The 13,977-nt window shown below is 45.1% G+C and overlaps 1 protein-coding gene across 1 annotated transcript; it reads right to left on the reverse strand.

Annotated features, from left to right (window-relative positions):
• Nucleotides 1-225: 225 nt before the first annotated feature.
• On the reverse strand, nt 226-10,413 carry LOC133660118 (uncharacterized). The gene is made up of 2 exons (XM_062063277.1): nt 9,872-10,413; nt 226-5,395 (listed from the first exon to the last, which is right to left on the reverse strand). The coding sequence occupies exon 2, from the start codon at nt 5,130-5,132 to the stop codon at nt 2,637-2,639; it is 2,496 nt and encodes an 831-aa protein (XP_061919261.1). The 5' UTR covers nt 5,133-5,395; nt 9,872-10,413; the 3' UTR covers nt 226-2,636.
• Nucleotides 10,414-13,977: the final 3,564 nt, after the last annotated feature.

The following is a 13,977-nucleotide window of genomic DNA, read 5'->3' on the forward strand; positions in this document are numbered from 1 at the left end:
GCCCAAGTGCGAGCACTTTGTCATGGGATGAAAAGAAAAGCAAAGAGTACAATATGGAACATTAGCTATATGTAATATGACTATGAAAATTAATAAGTAACACAAAATATGGATATATGAAGATATATATATATCTTTCAATTCCCCCTTCAGATCTTATCCAAAAGATCTCTCCTACGAGAGCAACACCTCTAAAGCACGCCCTACATTAAAGTAGGTGCTGTGTTCTTTTTTTTTTTTTTTTTTTTTTTTTTTTTTTTTTTTTTTTTTTTTTTTTTTTCAAGCTAGCAAAAACAACAGCATAGTTACATGGAAGATAGATGGAGGGAGTCCACGTCAATGTCGTCATGGTCAGGGAAGGAAACCAATAATTCTCGAAAGTCTCCATTTTGCTTGACCCCCTTCAAAGACATAACGAGCCCAGAAACAGGGTGGGGTTGACCTTCTACAGCTCTAACAATGATGCGGGTGCATAGAGACTTAGCACAAGGGGCGATAAAGCAACCGCAAGAGGCTATAATGGCCAAGAAAACTCCAATGGAGACCAGGACAGACTTAATTAGGTCGGTCCACCTGCCAAATGTGCTTTGGAGCCAATCTTTAAAGGGGTCAGAGACCCCTGAAACTTCAGTAAGTTCCTTAGACAGGGCCTGGAGGCCCTCTAAGGCCCTCTGAACTGAGCCATCTGGTGCAGTGTTGTTAGGAATGAAGGTACAGCATTGGTCACCAAACATTGCACACACGCCTTCTTCCTTGGCTAGGATGCGGTCAAGGGCTATGCGGTTCTGGATGGCCATGAGAGAGGTCGGGGCAAGTTGTTCAGCAAGTCCCTCAACGGCGTCACGAGTCAGGTTGGTCAGTCTCAACAGATTATAAAAAACATAGTTAATGCGTTCTACATTTTTAGTAGCAGTCACAGGGAAAATAGCACCAATGATAGGAAGGTTCTCGAAACCTGCACAGGATTCACACCACAATTTGTGTTGTGAGGGGACCCCTCTTGGTTGTCCAATTGCATCAAAGTAAACACCATCAGGGTTTCTCATCAGATCAAAGGAGCCCTTTACACTCCTTCGAGATAAAACATGGCGGCGTCGGCGAGAAGTTAGAGAGGCCGCTGAGACAGGAGTTACAAGGGGAGTTAATTTGGTACCCACTAGGGTGAGTGGGGTCACCAGTCTAACCATAGCACAAAGCCCTACGGATGACTTTGGGATTCTAATGTACAATCTGTGCTCCCCACAATACCAGAATAAGTCAGCTCGTGCCCAAGGGCCTATCCTTGAGCCATCTATCAGTGTGGTGCACCAGGAAGGGTTAATGTCACCCAATTTGTTGGGGGACGAAGAGGGTCCTTTGAATTGAAAACACGTGTAATTCAGCTTTTGGGCCACAAATGGAAGAAGTCGGGTGGAATTGTCAACAGGAGGGTACACACTAGCCAACAAATCGCACCCTGGTGGCGTGGGTTCAGAGAACAAGGAAATAAGACAGTTTGAGCCATTTATGTCAGTCAACTTAAAAGGGGCGGGGTAAGTGTGGGGAAAAGGACGTCCAGCGGAACAAGCAACACAGTCACCCAGGTTTTGGCTCTTAGCCATGCTAGTCATCCACCTGAGCCATAGGTTGCCTGCACCTGCTCCTAAGGTCAAAGCTACCAGGTCTTCAGTGGTGATGTCATTAGTATACACAGATGTGAGAGCTTTTGTAACGTCACCGAGGTGGAGTGGCACTTTAGGTGCTACAGAGGGGGCAAAGGTAGTTAATGCCCTCTCAAGGATATTAATTTTAATAATCCCTTTAGGGTCCGTACCAGCCTGTTCAACCCCCAAAACAACATAAAAGGGACTTGGCACAACACCTATTCCGATAATTGTAAGTGCAAGGGGATTCTGGGAACGATCAAAATTCCTCTGAAAGGTCATCCCTCTCTGAATAACTTCTAATAGTAGAGGTAGGCGGTAATGGTAAAGAGAGGGCCCTGTGTAGTGGGTTACACTCGTCCATGAGGGGCACCACCCACTAGAGTAAGTTGTCTGCTTCCGACACCAATGATTCAGTTTTATGTCGTCACAAAGATAGAGGTTACTACCACGGTACAAACTATTTTTTCCCCCGCAATTAATCACACTGCACAGGTCAAAAAAATAAGTCTTGCTATCCCCCCTAACCCAGTCTATTTCAAGTCCGCCGTATGTTCTAAGACACTTGTCAGTCACTGTCGTCGGGAAGGAAGGACTGAGGCACAAGAACAGTAGAACAAACCTAAACACCAATCCGTCAGGAAATACTTCTGGGCGTAACATCCTGCTTTTCGTCTATCAAAATCAGAGTAATTCAGGTAACGAAACGGGGATAAACATCAAACTTTTCACTTAATATAACGACACAGATAGTTATGTTGAAAACAAGCAAGAGAAATTGGATAACTTCGAGTATAAAGGCTGGTCTCAAATAAGGATATACAATATAGAAGTTAAAAAGAGTAATATAGGTAGAAAATCTCTCTCTCAGCGTCGTCTTCTGGGCTGTAGGATTATGTGTGTGTAATTAAAGCCTCGCTCTTCTATGACCTAGAGGGGGAGAGGTTACTAGCACGGTCACCCCTTATGTGTGTTACTTCGTTAACACACACACTAAAAATGAGTCGTTTTCTGCTCCCGTTCTTCTTCAGCTGCCTCAGGCTGAAAAGGCACTGCTAGGGGGTCGAGTGGGGCAGATGATGTGGCTATGTCAGCAATGACATCCGCTGGTGATCTGTCAGGTTCTTCAGCAGGAGTGCAGAGGGAGAGGTGGTACCAGGTGTCCCCTTTACCAGCTAGTCGAAGGGCGTGAGACGTCCGTTCCACGACCTTGAAGGGACCAGTCCACCTGGGCTCCGTCCACTTGCGTTTGATGACTTTGAGCTTGACCCACTCTACGGGAGGGAGGGTCCCTGGAGGAGTGGATTGTTGTCCACGAATCTGTGCAGAGAAATTATTACACAAATTCTGAATTTGTTCAAAGTACCATTTTGGTTTTACGCTGATTCTTCCTTCCAGGGAGGCAGCTGGTCCTGGGAAGGGCTGACCTGAATGCAGTTCATAGGGTGAAAAACCAGTTTTGTTCATGGACATTCGGATGGTCATTAAAGCCAATGGTAACGCGTCAACCCACTTCAATTTGGTCTGTGCACAGATTTTTGCCAATTTTGTCTTGATGTTTTGGTTCATTCTCTCGACCTTACCTTGGGACTGAGGATGGTACACCGAACCAAACCTGTGTTCTAGTCCGAGAGCCTTTTCGACCAAGGCTAGGTGAGTATTTTTGAAATGGGTGCCGTTGTCTGACCTAATCTTTTTGGGGAAACCATGTCGGGGAATTAGGTCATTAACAAGCCATTTAATTACTGATTTTGCATCCTCTTTTGAGGTTGGAGTTGCTTCCGGCCATCCACTGTAATTGTCAACGCAAGTTAGCAAGTACCTTTTCCCTTGTACCGGATTGATCATGTCAGTGTAATCGATCGTCCATTCTTCACCATTTTGTGCCGGAATGGGGAAAGTCCCCATTTCTGGTTTCAGTGTTGGTCTGGGGTTAAAGTCCTGGCAGATATCGCAGTATCTGACGTGGTTGTCCACAATGTTCTCCAAATAGGGGTGCCACCATAGTGACAAGTTCGCTTTTGTTTGCTTTGCCCCCACATGTCCGGGACCGTGGGCCCATCGGAGCATTTTTTGTCTAATTCCTGGGGGCCAGGCCAGGTGACCATTTGGCCCTCGCCAAAGACCTGTCGGGTCTTGTCTAGCGCCTCTTCTCAGCCACAAAGTTTTCTCTTGTGGTGAGGCCTGCTCCTGATGTTTTCTGATTTCATTATCAGACAGGGCAGGTAGGAGTTCTGTCTGGCAGGCAGTGGCAGTCATGATAATTCCAGTCTTGTCATAGCCAGCAGTTTGCTTAGCTACGGAGTCAGCAAAGTTGTTACCATCAGTTACTGTCCCTTTTTCCTTACTGTGTCCCTTGCACTTGACAATAGCTATCCTTTTAGGTAGGAGCAGCGCTGTTTCCAGTGCTTCCATTTCTGTCTTGTATTTAATCGGATGTCCTTCAGCAGTCAGGAAGCCATTTCTCTTCCATTTAGGAAGGTCAATGACAGCTGACATGAAGGCATAAGCCGAGTCTGTAAAGATAGTCACTTCGTAGTCTTTTCCTTGCTTTAGGGCTTCTGTCAAAGCCACAAGTTCAGCTCTTTGTGCCGACAGCTGTTCGTCAAGTGTCTGGGTGGCCAAGGTCTCCCATTCTCCTGAGCTGGACTGCTGTACCACTGACCAAGCTGCCTGCAATCCCTTTAGAGGATGTCTGAAACAACAGCCGTCCGTGAACAGCCAGTGGGAGCCTGGGATGGGTGTGGTCAACAGGTCTGGTCTTATCTTTTCAGTCAAAGCAACTCTCTCCTCACAGTGATGTAGTTCTCCACTATTTATGTTATCAGCCATGTTGATTCCTTCGTGTGTAAAAGTTATGTGAGGTTGTTGCAAAATTTTCATGAGTCTGCGTTGTTTGAGTGGCGTCATGGTAAACAAATGTGATGATACATATGCAATGACAGTGTGGTTTGTCAGTACTGTAAGTGGGTGTCCCATGACAATGTGTGCCGTTTTGTCAATCAGTTTTGCCAAAGTGGAAGCATGTTGCGAGCATGTGTGATGTCGAAGTTCAGATAGGTCAAGCAGAATGCTGGTGTAGGTTAAAACGCAACGCGTTCCCCCTATACCTCCCCCTTCAGGTTTCTGAAAAAGGACAGCGTTAGCAGTACCTTCACTCTCAGAAACATCTAAGTAGAAGGGTAGTTTGTAGTCTGGTACTGCAAGGGCAGAAGCAGAAGACAAATGTTGCTTGAGGTCAATGAAAGCTTGTTCGGCCTCAACCGTCCACTGGAGGGCAGCATTTGAGTTGCGGACTCCAGCAGTGCGGAGGAGGGCACGAAGAGGAGCTGTTTTCAAGGAAAAACAAGGAATGTAGGAGCGGCTGAAACCAGCCAATCCAAGGAAGGACTGTAATTGTTTGACAGAAGAAGGTTTAGGATGACATAGGATAGACTGGCGATGGTCAGAGGACAGGGAGACCCCCGTTGAGGAGATCTCCCGCCCCATGAAATGAACAAGGGAACGGGCAACCTGCAATTTCTTACGAGAGACCTTGTATCCCGTTGAGGCCAGACGCTGAAGAACAGCTAGGGTGGCCGCCAGGCATGAGGTAGGAGAAGGAGCAGCGATGAGTATGTCATCTACATACTGGACAACAAATGTGTCGTCAGGAAGCTCCACTGAGGCCAGATCGTCTCGTAATTGCTGGTTGAAAAGGCCAGGCGACAGTTTCCAACCTTGTGGGAGGCGGGAGTACTGCAGCTTTTGACCTTGAAAGGTGAAAGCAAAGACATGTTTGATGCATTCAGCGATAGGGATGCAAAAGAAAGCATTCGCTAGGTCAATGACAGAGAAATAACAGTGTGCAGTGGTCAGATGGGTGAGTGCTGTGTAAGGGTTAGGAACAGGTATGGGAGGGGTCACTGTGACGTCATTAACGGCCCTAAGATCGTGTACCATCCGGTACACAGATGTGCCAGTTTTTGGAACAGGCAAAATAGGTGTGTTCCATTTAGAGGTGGAGGGTTCCAATACTCCAGATTGTTTAAGGCCTGAGATGGTATCTGTAATGCCATCTATGGCTTGTTGTTTTTGTGGGTATTGTCTGACATGTACCACACTACTGGTGTCAATTTTGACAGAGACAGGGGACGCATTGACAGCAAGACCAACATCTGTGGGACCTTGAGACCAAACGGTCAGTGGGAGGGTGTTTAACATGTCAGCAGCTTTAGGATGGTCTGTTCGTTCTTGCTCATGCTCTCGAGTGACCTGAAGATGTTGTAGAACCCCGAGGTCAGCAGTCTGAGAGCAGGAGATACGAAACATATCAACTGAGTCAGAATGTTGCAAGTGTGGTATTTGGGTGTCTACCCAATCAGTGGCAGATACTCCCTGTTTTGTCATTGGACCCAAGTCCTTGGCTTGGTAGGCGGGACAAAGAGCAAGAGAACAATGTGGAACCGCCGTAGCGTCCATTTTATACCATTTTTTCTGTTGAGGAGTGAAGTCGACATGGGCGGACACACCCTGAGCTCCAGCATAGATGTGAGTGTAGGCCAAAGGCCACTCTTTCCCTGCTATGGTGTCAAAACCTTCTTGGTAACTTTCATCAGATTGGCGATCATAATATAAGGTGACATGTGGCGGATCAGGTGGTGGTACATACGGACGCAGCTCGGTCAGCCAGGGCTTCCACTGATAGAAGAGCAGGAGCAGCCCTTGTCCTTCACTTGTTTCCGGGAGGAGGCGTGTCCAGTAGATGTCCGCCATTTGTGGTACCTCAGGTTGAGGCATGAGCACAAACATGGAGGAGCCTTTATAGTGGTGTCGCAGCTTGGTGGTAGTGCCGTCAGGTAACACCAGGAAGGTTCCTTCTGTGCGATATTGGATGTCAGGGTACAGTTTGTAAAGCAGATCATTACCGAGCAGGCAAGGTGTGTGATGATCAACCACGAAGGGATGCTTTAGCGAGTGTCCAGCAATCTGAACCGGAAGTGGTTTGGTGACAGGTAACATCCTTGTGACCCCAGCAAAGCCTTCAACCTTTAAAAAGGAAGCACACAGTTTCTTTGGAACTACTGCATTCAAAAGTGAATGTGTAGCGCCAGTGTCAATCATGAACTGATAACATTGTCCATTGACAACTATGTCCAGCAGGGGGCCTGTCTGTATTTCCTGCTGTGGCTCCTGCTGTGGGCAGCTTCAGAAGACCCCTCCTTGGTCCACGTCGTCACCCAGGAAGTAGGCGGAGGCGCCAGGCGCTAAGGCGGACCTGGGGGCGTGGTATTGTTGCTGTTGTGGCTGCTGCTGGAAGGAGCTATGTTGTGAACGCCCTTTGCTGCGGCCTCGTCTGGCGGCATGACGTAACCTTTCCTGTTCGGAAATGTTGGGACAGTCTTGAGCCCAGTGACCAGGCTGGTCACAGCCGAAACAGTTTCTTCCCCGGATTGACTTTGAAACGCCGCGTCCACCACCTGAGCCTGAGGGTCTGGTTTCAAGTTTATTGAGGATTCTTTCCTCCATCTTTTGTAGTTCAAAAGCAAGTTCACCCGTTGCCGAATACACTTTAGCAGATTTGTGACCTTTAGGGTCTTTAGACATTTTTGCTACATCAATTTGTAAATTAAGGAGTTGTTTCCTTACTGCTCTGTCCTCAGCCTTATCATTTTCATCTTGCTTAGTCCAATTCTGCATGTGGTGGATAAGGTGCCTCTCCCAGGTAGCACCGTCAGCTCCTGGTATATCAGGATTAGCGTCCATCCTTTTTTTCACCACAGTTGGCATTGCGTCAAGTACGGCCCGTCTAAAAAACTGTCGGTGTTCCCCTTCTTTACTGGGGTGCACACCTGTAGCACGTGACCATTGCTCTTTAGCTTGGCTTATGAATACATAAGGTGACTCACCATCTTTCCACTGATAAGTGGGTGTGGCATTTTGACACGGAAGAGGAAAGAGACTGCGCATCGCAGTAGCTATGTCGTGAATGTATGGTGTTATTGGCAGGGTCTGAGGTTCAGCCATTAATCCTGCTTGTTGTTCCATATTTTGGCCATCTTGTGTGGAAACACAACGATACAAAATGCCCCTAAAGTCTCCTACTGAGAGTGTGTATCCTGCTGTTAGTTTGTCTAACGTATTAAGCCAAAGACTCCCACCTTCAGACACAGGTGGGAGTTTGTCAACAATGGCCTGCATGTCTGCAACAGCAAAAGGCTTATATTGGAATCTGCCGCTATTATCAGGAAAAAGTGGATATGCGTGTCCCTCCAGCTTTTTTTTTAAGCGTGTGTTGTATGCATGTGGTTCATGTGGGTGTTGGTCAATGTAGCCTTCCATTGAGCCATTAACAGTTACAGGAGACCACAAAGTCTGGCTCTGTTGTGTGTTGTATGCATGTGGTTCATGTGGGTGTTGGTCAATGTAGCCTTCCATTGAGCCATTAACGGTTACAGGAGACCACAAAGTCTGGCTCTGTTGTGTGTTGTTCAAGAATGTCTGATGTGCACGTGAGAGACTGTCATCTACTGGGGGAGGGCATTTGTTTATGGCAACAAAATGGTCTGGCTTGTAAAGTGAGGAGTTTTGCGTTGACTCATGTATTATCTGCTGTCTAGTAAGATTAGGCATACTCGGGAGGTTTTCCGCTGGGTGGCTGTTATTTTGGGGCTTAGGCACCAGAGGTGATTTACACTCAGGAGACAGGGTTAGTTTTGGAGGAGGGTTCAATCTTAGAGAGGCTGTGTGAGCACCGCCCTCATTTGTCACAGGAGTAGGGGGTGGACCAGAGAGCTTTGTTTCTGTTTCGACCACCAGGGCTCCTCCTGTGACTGTCAAAAGTGGGTATAAAGATGCCTCCGGCTTTACGTCATAGGGCGGTGGCTTAGTCAAAGTCTGGGCGGGTCGTTTGAATTGTCTTGCGCATGCGCGACAGGCGAAAGACCAGTCAATCCATTTTTTCATGTTTATCTCAATTGTTTTCATTTCTTTAGCAGCTTTTCTTTTTTCCATGTAACTCCCGCTTACTCGAATTCCCTCTAGCTTCCTTTTCTCATTCGTCAAACGCTTATATTCTCGAGCACATAAGTTCTGTAAGCCTTCTTTTAACCCGTTAGGTTCCTCGCCCTGTGCTCGAGTCATCTCCTTAACTACTTTACTTCGTTCCTTTTTGTCTCTCCCCGCGGACTCCATTGTTACCAAAAGCACATTCAATTGATCATTGAACGATAACCATTCATCACATTTTCCCCAGCCGTCATCACATTCTTGTCTGTCACCCTCCTTGGCCATTTTCACCAGCGCACACACACACACAAGCACGTGTAAGCACTCACGCACACACAAGCAAGTGCCTACAGCCCTACGCACACACACACACACACACACGTAAGCACTCTCTCTGCGTTTCACTTTACCATAAAACTTCCAGTTACTTTTTTATTTTATTTTTTATTTTACCTGACGTTTGAGTTCACAACTTTTCGAGTATTGTAAACTCCCTCTTAACCCTTTCAAGGAACGTTCTCTTTTTTTCTTTTTAAACTCTACTTGCTAATTCCATTGTCGACAACAGTGCATTCAATTGATTATTAAACAGTAATGATTCATCACATTTTCCCCAGCCGTCATCACATTCTTTTCTGTCACACTCCTTGGCCATTGTGTCTATTTTTCCTTAATTTTAGCGCACACTAAAGTGTCGCCCGGACCTCACAACCGGGGAATCTTTATTGTATTTATTACAAATGGCCTCCAGCCGTGGAATTTATCATATGGTACAGAAGGGCCTCCTCCCGTACGTTTCTTAATTTTAACGCACACGTTAATGCCGTAGGGAACTCGCAACCAGGGAGTATTTATTGTATTTTACAAATGGCCTCCGACCCATCCTTAATTTGTGTGCACATAAAAATGTCAACAGGGATCTCACAACCGGGGAGTATTTACTGTACCATATGATGGGCATCCAACCCGTTACTCTTTTAGGCGGCGACCAACTACCCAGGGTGAGCCACACCCAACTATTAGTTCACTCGTCAATGAAACTGCCCGTCACGGTAATCGAGACACAATGACGTGAGTTGACCACCTATTTACAATTTTAATGCAATGGCAGGCTCGGCAAAAATGCAATCAATCTATCAAAATCACCATTCTGTGTCTGGGGTACAAAGCAGTGTTTAACTTACAGACTTCTGGGCAGACTCCTAATGCAGATTTTATCTAAAAAGAAAGGTTCTGCTTACCTTGAATTATGTTTTGGCCATGTGAGTCTGTCCAGAAGATTGCAAGAGAAGGTCCAATTGTCAGCGTGTCATCTCGGACGAAGCCCCCAAATTGTTGCGTTTGACCAGATGTTCCTCCAAGTGGGATGTAAAACGCTGGTCAGTCCCAAGTTACTTAGATGACACATAAACTGATCTTTAATATACACCAATCACAGAATAGGTATTTATCATATTTTATTGTCAAATATTTGAGAATAGAGACCAGCCTCGAACAACACATCCAAAATGCGTAGCCCCAGTTGATCTGAAAACTTCCCGGAAAGCCCTCTCCTCTTCAGTATCTCCCCCCGCCCTCACTTGTCTCACCTCAAACACATGCTCATTGTCTCTTATCTTGAGTCGGCCTGGGAAGCACAGGAAGGAGGAATTCCTCCTCTCTGCCTTCTACTTCAAGGCCGGCCCAAGTGCGAGCACTTTGTCATGGGATGAAAAGAAAAGCAAAGAGTACAATATGGAACATTAGCTATATGTAATATGACTATGAAAATTAATAAGTAACACAAAATATGGATATATGAAGATATATATATATCTTTCACTATCTATCTATCTATCTATCTATCTATCTCTCTATCTATCTATCTATCTATCTATCTATCTATCTATCTATCTATCTATATATATATATATATATATATATATATATATATATATATATATATATATATATATATATATATATATATATATATATCCTTGTTTAAACTATACACATTTTTGGACCAACTTGAACCATTTGATAGTAAAAAATGAAATTAAACACAAAATGTGAGTACATTCATAGTGATCAGCAACATTAAATCAGAAACGCCATATGTAAAATGCTTTAATCTACAAAACAAAAAGGAATAAAAGAAATTGTGCGGAAGTCAGGATCAATGGCTACAATGAGCCCGTTTTATTGTGCACAGCTTTTCGAAGCGGGGTTTGAAGCATGATACTGCATGATACTGATAAAGCATGTTCCCCGGGGTCACGTCTCAGTGCCCTCCAGGTGGGCCCGTTGTAATATTTTAGAAGAACTGGCATAATCATACATTTAAATATATGCAAATCTAATTCATAGATGACACTTAATATTGCGTATTAGCAAAAACTATTATTACCATCATGGTTTGTTGACCCTGGTGGACTTAATCCATAATCGGACGTACTAAACACATATATTTGTCCTGCCGGGTTGTTTCTTGTTTGCAATTTTGCAGGCGCTTTTTTCGAGGCAGAATTACTTGTGCATACAGAACAGAGAAAGGAGAGGGAGATATGGCAGGAATACATTAACATACGTATACATTTTTATTTTTGAACGTTCATTTCACTGATGAACCTTGGTAGTGCGTATTAGAGAAAACATTTTTTTTAATCATAATTGATATGACGGGGCAGTGCCCCACTTGCCCCTGGTGGCGTAAAATTCTCATCGGACCTTTTAAACATAGAAATATTACTGCATTTGTCCTTTTTGGGTTGTTTCTAAGAGACAGTCTTTCTCTTGCTTGCCCCACCATTACCATCTGTTGGTAATGGTGGGGCAGTTCCTCACCTGCCCCTAATGTAAAATCATCATCCCAAAAATATATTTGCTTTTCAATTGATCCTGCTGGGTAATGCTTCCACCTTGGAATACATGCGTTCCCTTGGTGATCGTGAACATTCCCAGCATGGAACCACATCAATGGCCCTACAACCCGACCCCCAAAACATCTTAGGTTGTGGATGTGACTTTTTGGAGTTTACCCGCAGGTTCCTGGCTGCAACGTTCGATGAGAAAAAAAGCAAATGTCTTCCAGATGTTCCAGCCGACGGCCCCCATTTGCGAAGCGTGCACGGGGTCCAAGAGCTGCGACCGTGATGAGGGAGAGCGCGTCTCCAGAAAACACATGGCTGGCGTTTGCAACCTCACGACCTGGAAAAAAAAAAATTCTACAAAAACAGGAGACCGTCGACGCAGACCGCCAGAATCTCTGCAGACATTGTTTTCCTGCAGATCGAGGAGACTTCTGCTGCCTAAAGCTGAGGGAAAACAAACCGGAACATGATCTCATGTTCCCAGACAAACGCACGGCAGATATATATTTTCTTTGCTCGTGTTATAATTTCCTGCAAAGTTTGACCCGGCGACCTGGCTTCTGTCGCCAAAAAAGCCAACATCGCGTTCTCCCGTGAAGACCCCCGCTTTCACGCGGTTTCACGTCAATAATACCCGAGCCACTGCCGAGGAAAAACACCGAGACGACCTTACGTCTTGCGCAGGCGGAGTTGAGCAATTTGCTTCCTGTCGTTCAAATCAGCGGAGTGTAAAGTGTAAAAATTAATAAGTAGCACACTCAAAACCCACTGTGGGACATGATTACACTCCAAAACTGACATCTTATCTCAAAACATGACAACCCGGGTTGTCCCGATACCAATACTCTGGTACCGGTGCCACAATGTATTTTGATACTTTTCAAAATAAAGGGGACCACAAAAAAAAAAACATTTCATTATTGGCTTTATTTTAAAGGCCTACTGAAACCTACTACTACCGACCACGCAGTCTGATAGTTTATATATCAATGATGAAATCTTAACATTGCAACACATGCCAATACGGCCGGGTTAACTTATAAAGTGACTTTTAAAACTTCCCGGGAAATATCCGGCTGAAACGTCGCGGTATGATGACGTATGCACGTGACGAAGTCAGAGTAACGGAAGTTATGGTACCCGTAGAATCCTATACAAAAAGCTCTGTTTTCATTTCATAATTCCACAGTATTTTGGACATCTTTTGCAATTTGTTTAATGAACAATGAAGGCTGCAAAGAAGACAGTTGTAGGTGGGATCGGTGTATTAGCAGCGGACTACAGCAACACAACCAGGAGGACTTTGTTGGAGCGCTAGCCGCGCTAGCCGCGCTAGCCGCGCTAGCCGCGCTAGCCGCGCTAGCCGTCGACCTCACCTTGACTTCCTACGTCTCCGGGCCGCCAAACGCATCGGATGAAGTCCTTCGTCCTTCTGCCGATCGCTGGAACGCAGGTGAGCACGGGTGTTGATGAGTAGATGAGGGCTGGCTGGCGTAGGTGGAGAGCTAATGTTTTTAGCATAGCTCTGTGAGGTCCCGTTGCTAAGTTGCTAAGTTAGCTTCAATGGCGTCGTTAGCACAGCATTGTTAACCTTCGCCAGCCTGGAAAGCATTAACCGTGTATTTACATGTCCACGGTTTAATAGTATTGTTGATTTTCTATCTATCCTTCCAGTCAGAGGTTTATTTTTTTGTTTCTATATGCAGTTAAAGCACGATGCTATCACGTTAGCTCGTAGCTAAAGCATTTCGCCGATGTATTGTCGTGGAGATAAAAGGCACTGAATGTCCATTTTGCGTTCTCGACTCTCATTTTCAAGAGGATATAGTATCCGAGGTGGTTTAAAATACAAATCCGTGATCCACAATAAAAAAAGGAGAGTTTGGAATCCAATGAGCCAGCTTGTACCTAAGTTACGGTCAGAGCGAAAAAAGATACGTCCATCACTGTCTCTCAAGTCCTTTACTGTAACGTTCCTCATCTACGAATCTTTCATCCTCGCTCAAATTAATGGGGTAATCATCACTTTCTCGGTCCGAATCTCTCTCGCTCCATTGTAAACAATGGGGACTTGTGAGGAATACTAGCTCCTGTGACGTCACGCTACTTCCGGTACAGGCAAGGCTTTTTTTTATCAGCGAGCAAAAGTTGCGAACTTTATCGTCGATTTTCTCTATTAAATCCTTTCAGCAAAAATATGGCAATATCGCGAAATGATCAAGTATGACACATAGAATGGATCTGCTATTCCCGTTTAAATTAAAAAAAATCATTTCAGTAGGCCTTTAACAGAACATATTATGATACAAATATGTCATTAATACTTAAAGGCCTACTGAAACCCACTACTACCGACCACGCAGTCTGATAGTTTATATATCAATGATGAAATCTTAACATTATAACACATGCCAATACGGCCGGGTTAACTTATAAAGTGACATTTTAAATTTGCCGCTAAACTTCCGGTTCGAAACGCCTCTGAGGATGACGTA

The sequence above is a fragment of the Entelurus aequoreus genome, linkage group LG11 (genome assembly GCF_033978785.1).
Source record: "Entelurus aequoreus isolate RoL-2023_Sb linkage group LG11, RoL_Eaeq_v1.1, whole genome shotgun sequence".
NCBI lineage: Eukaryota > Metazoa > Chordata > Actinopteri > Syngnathiformes > Syngnathidae > Entelurus > Entelurus aequoreus.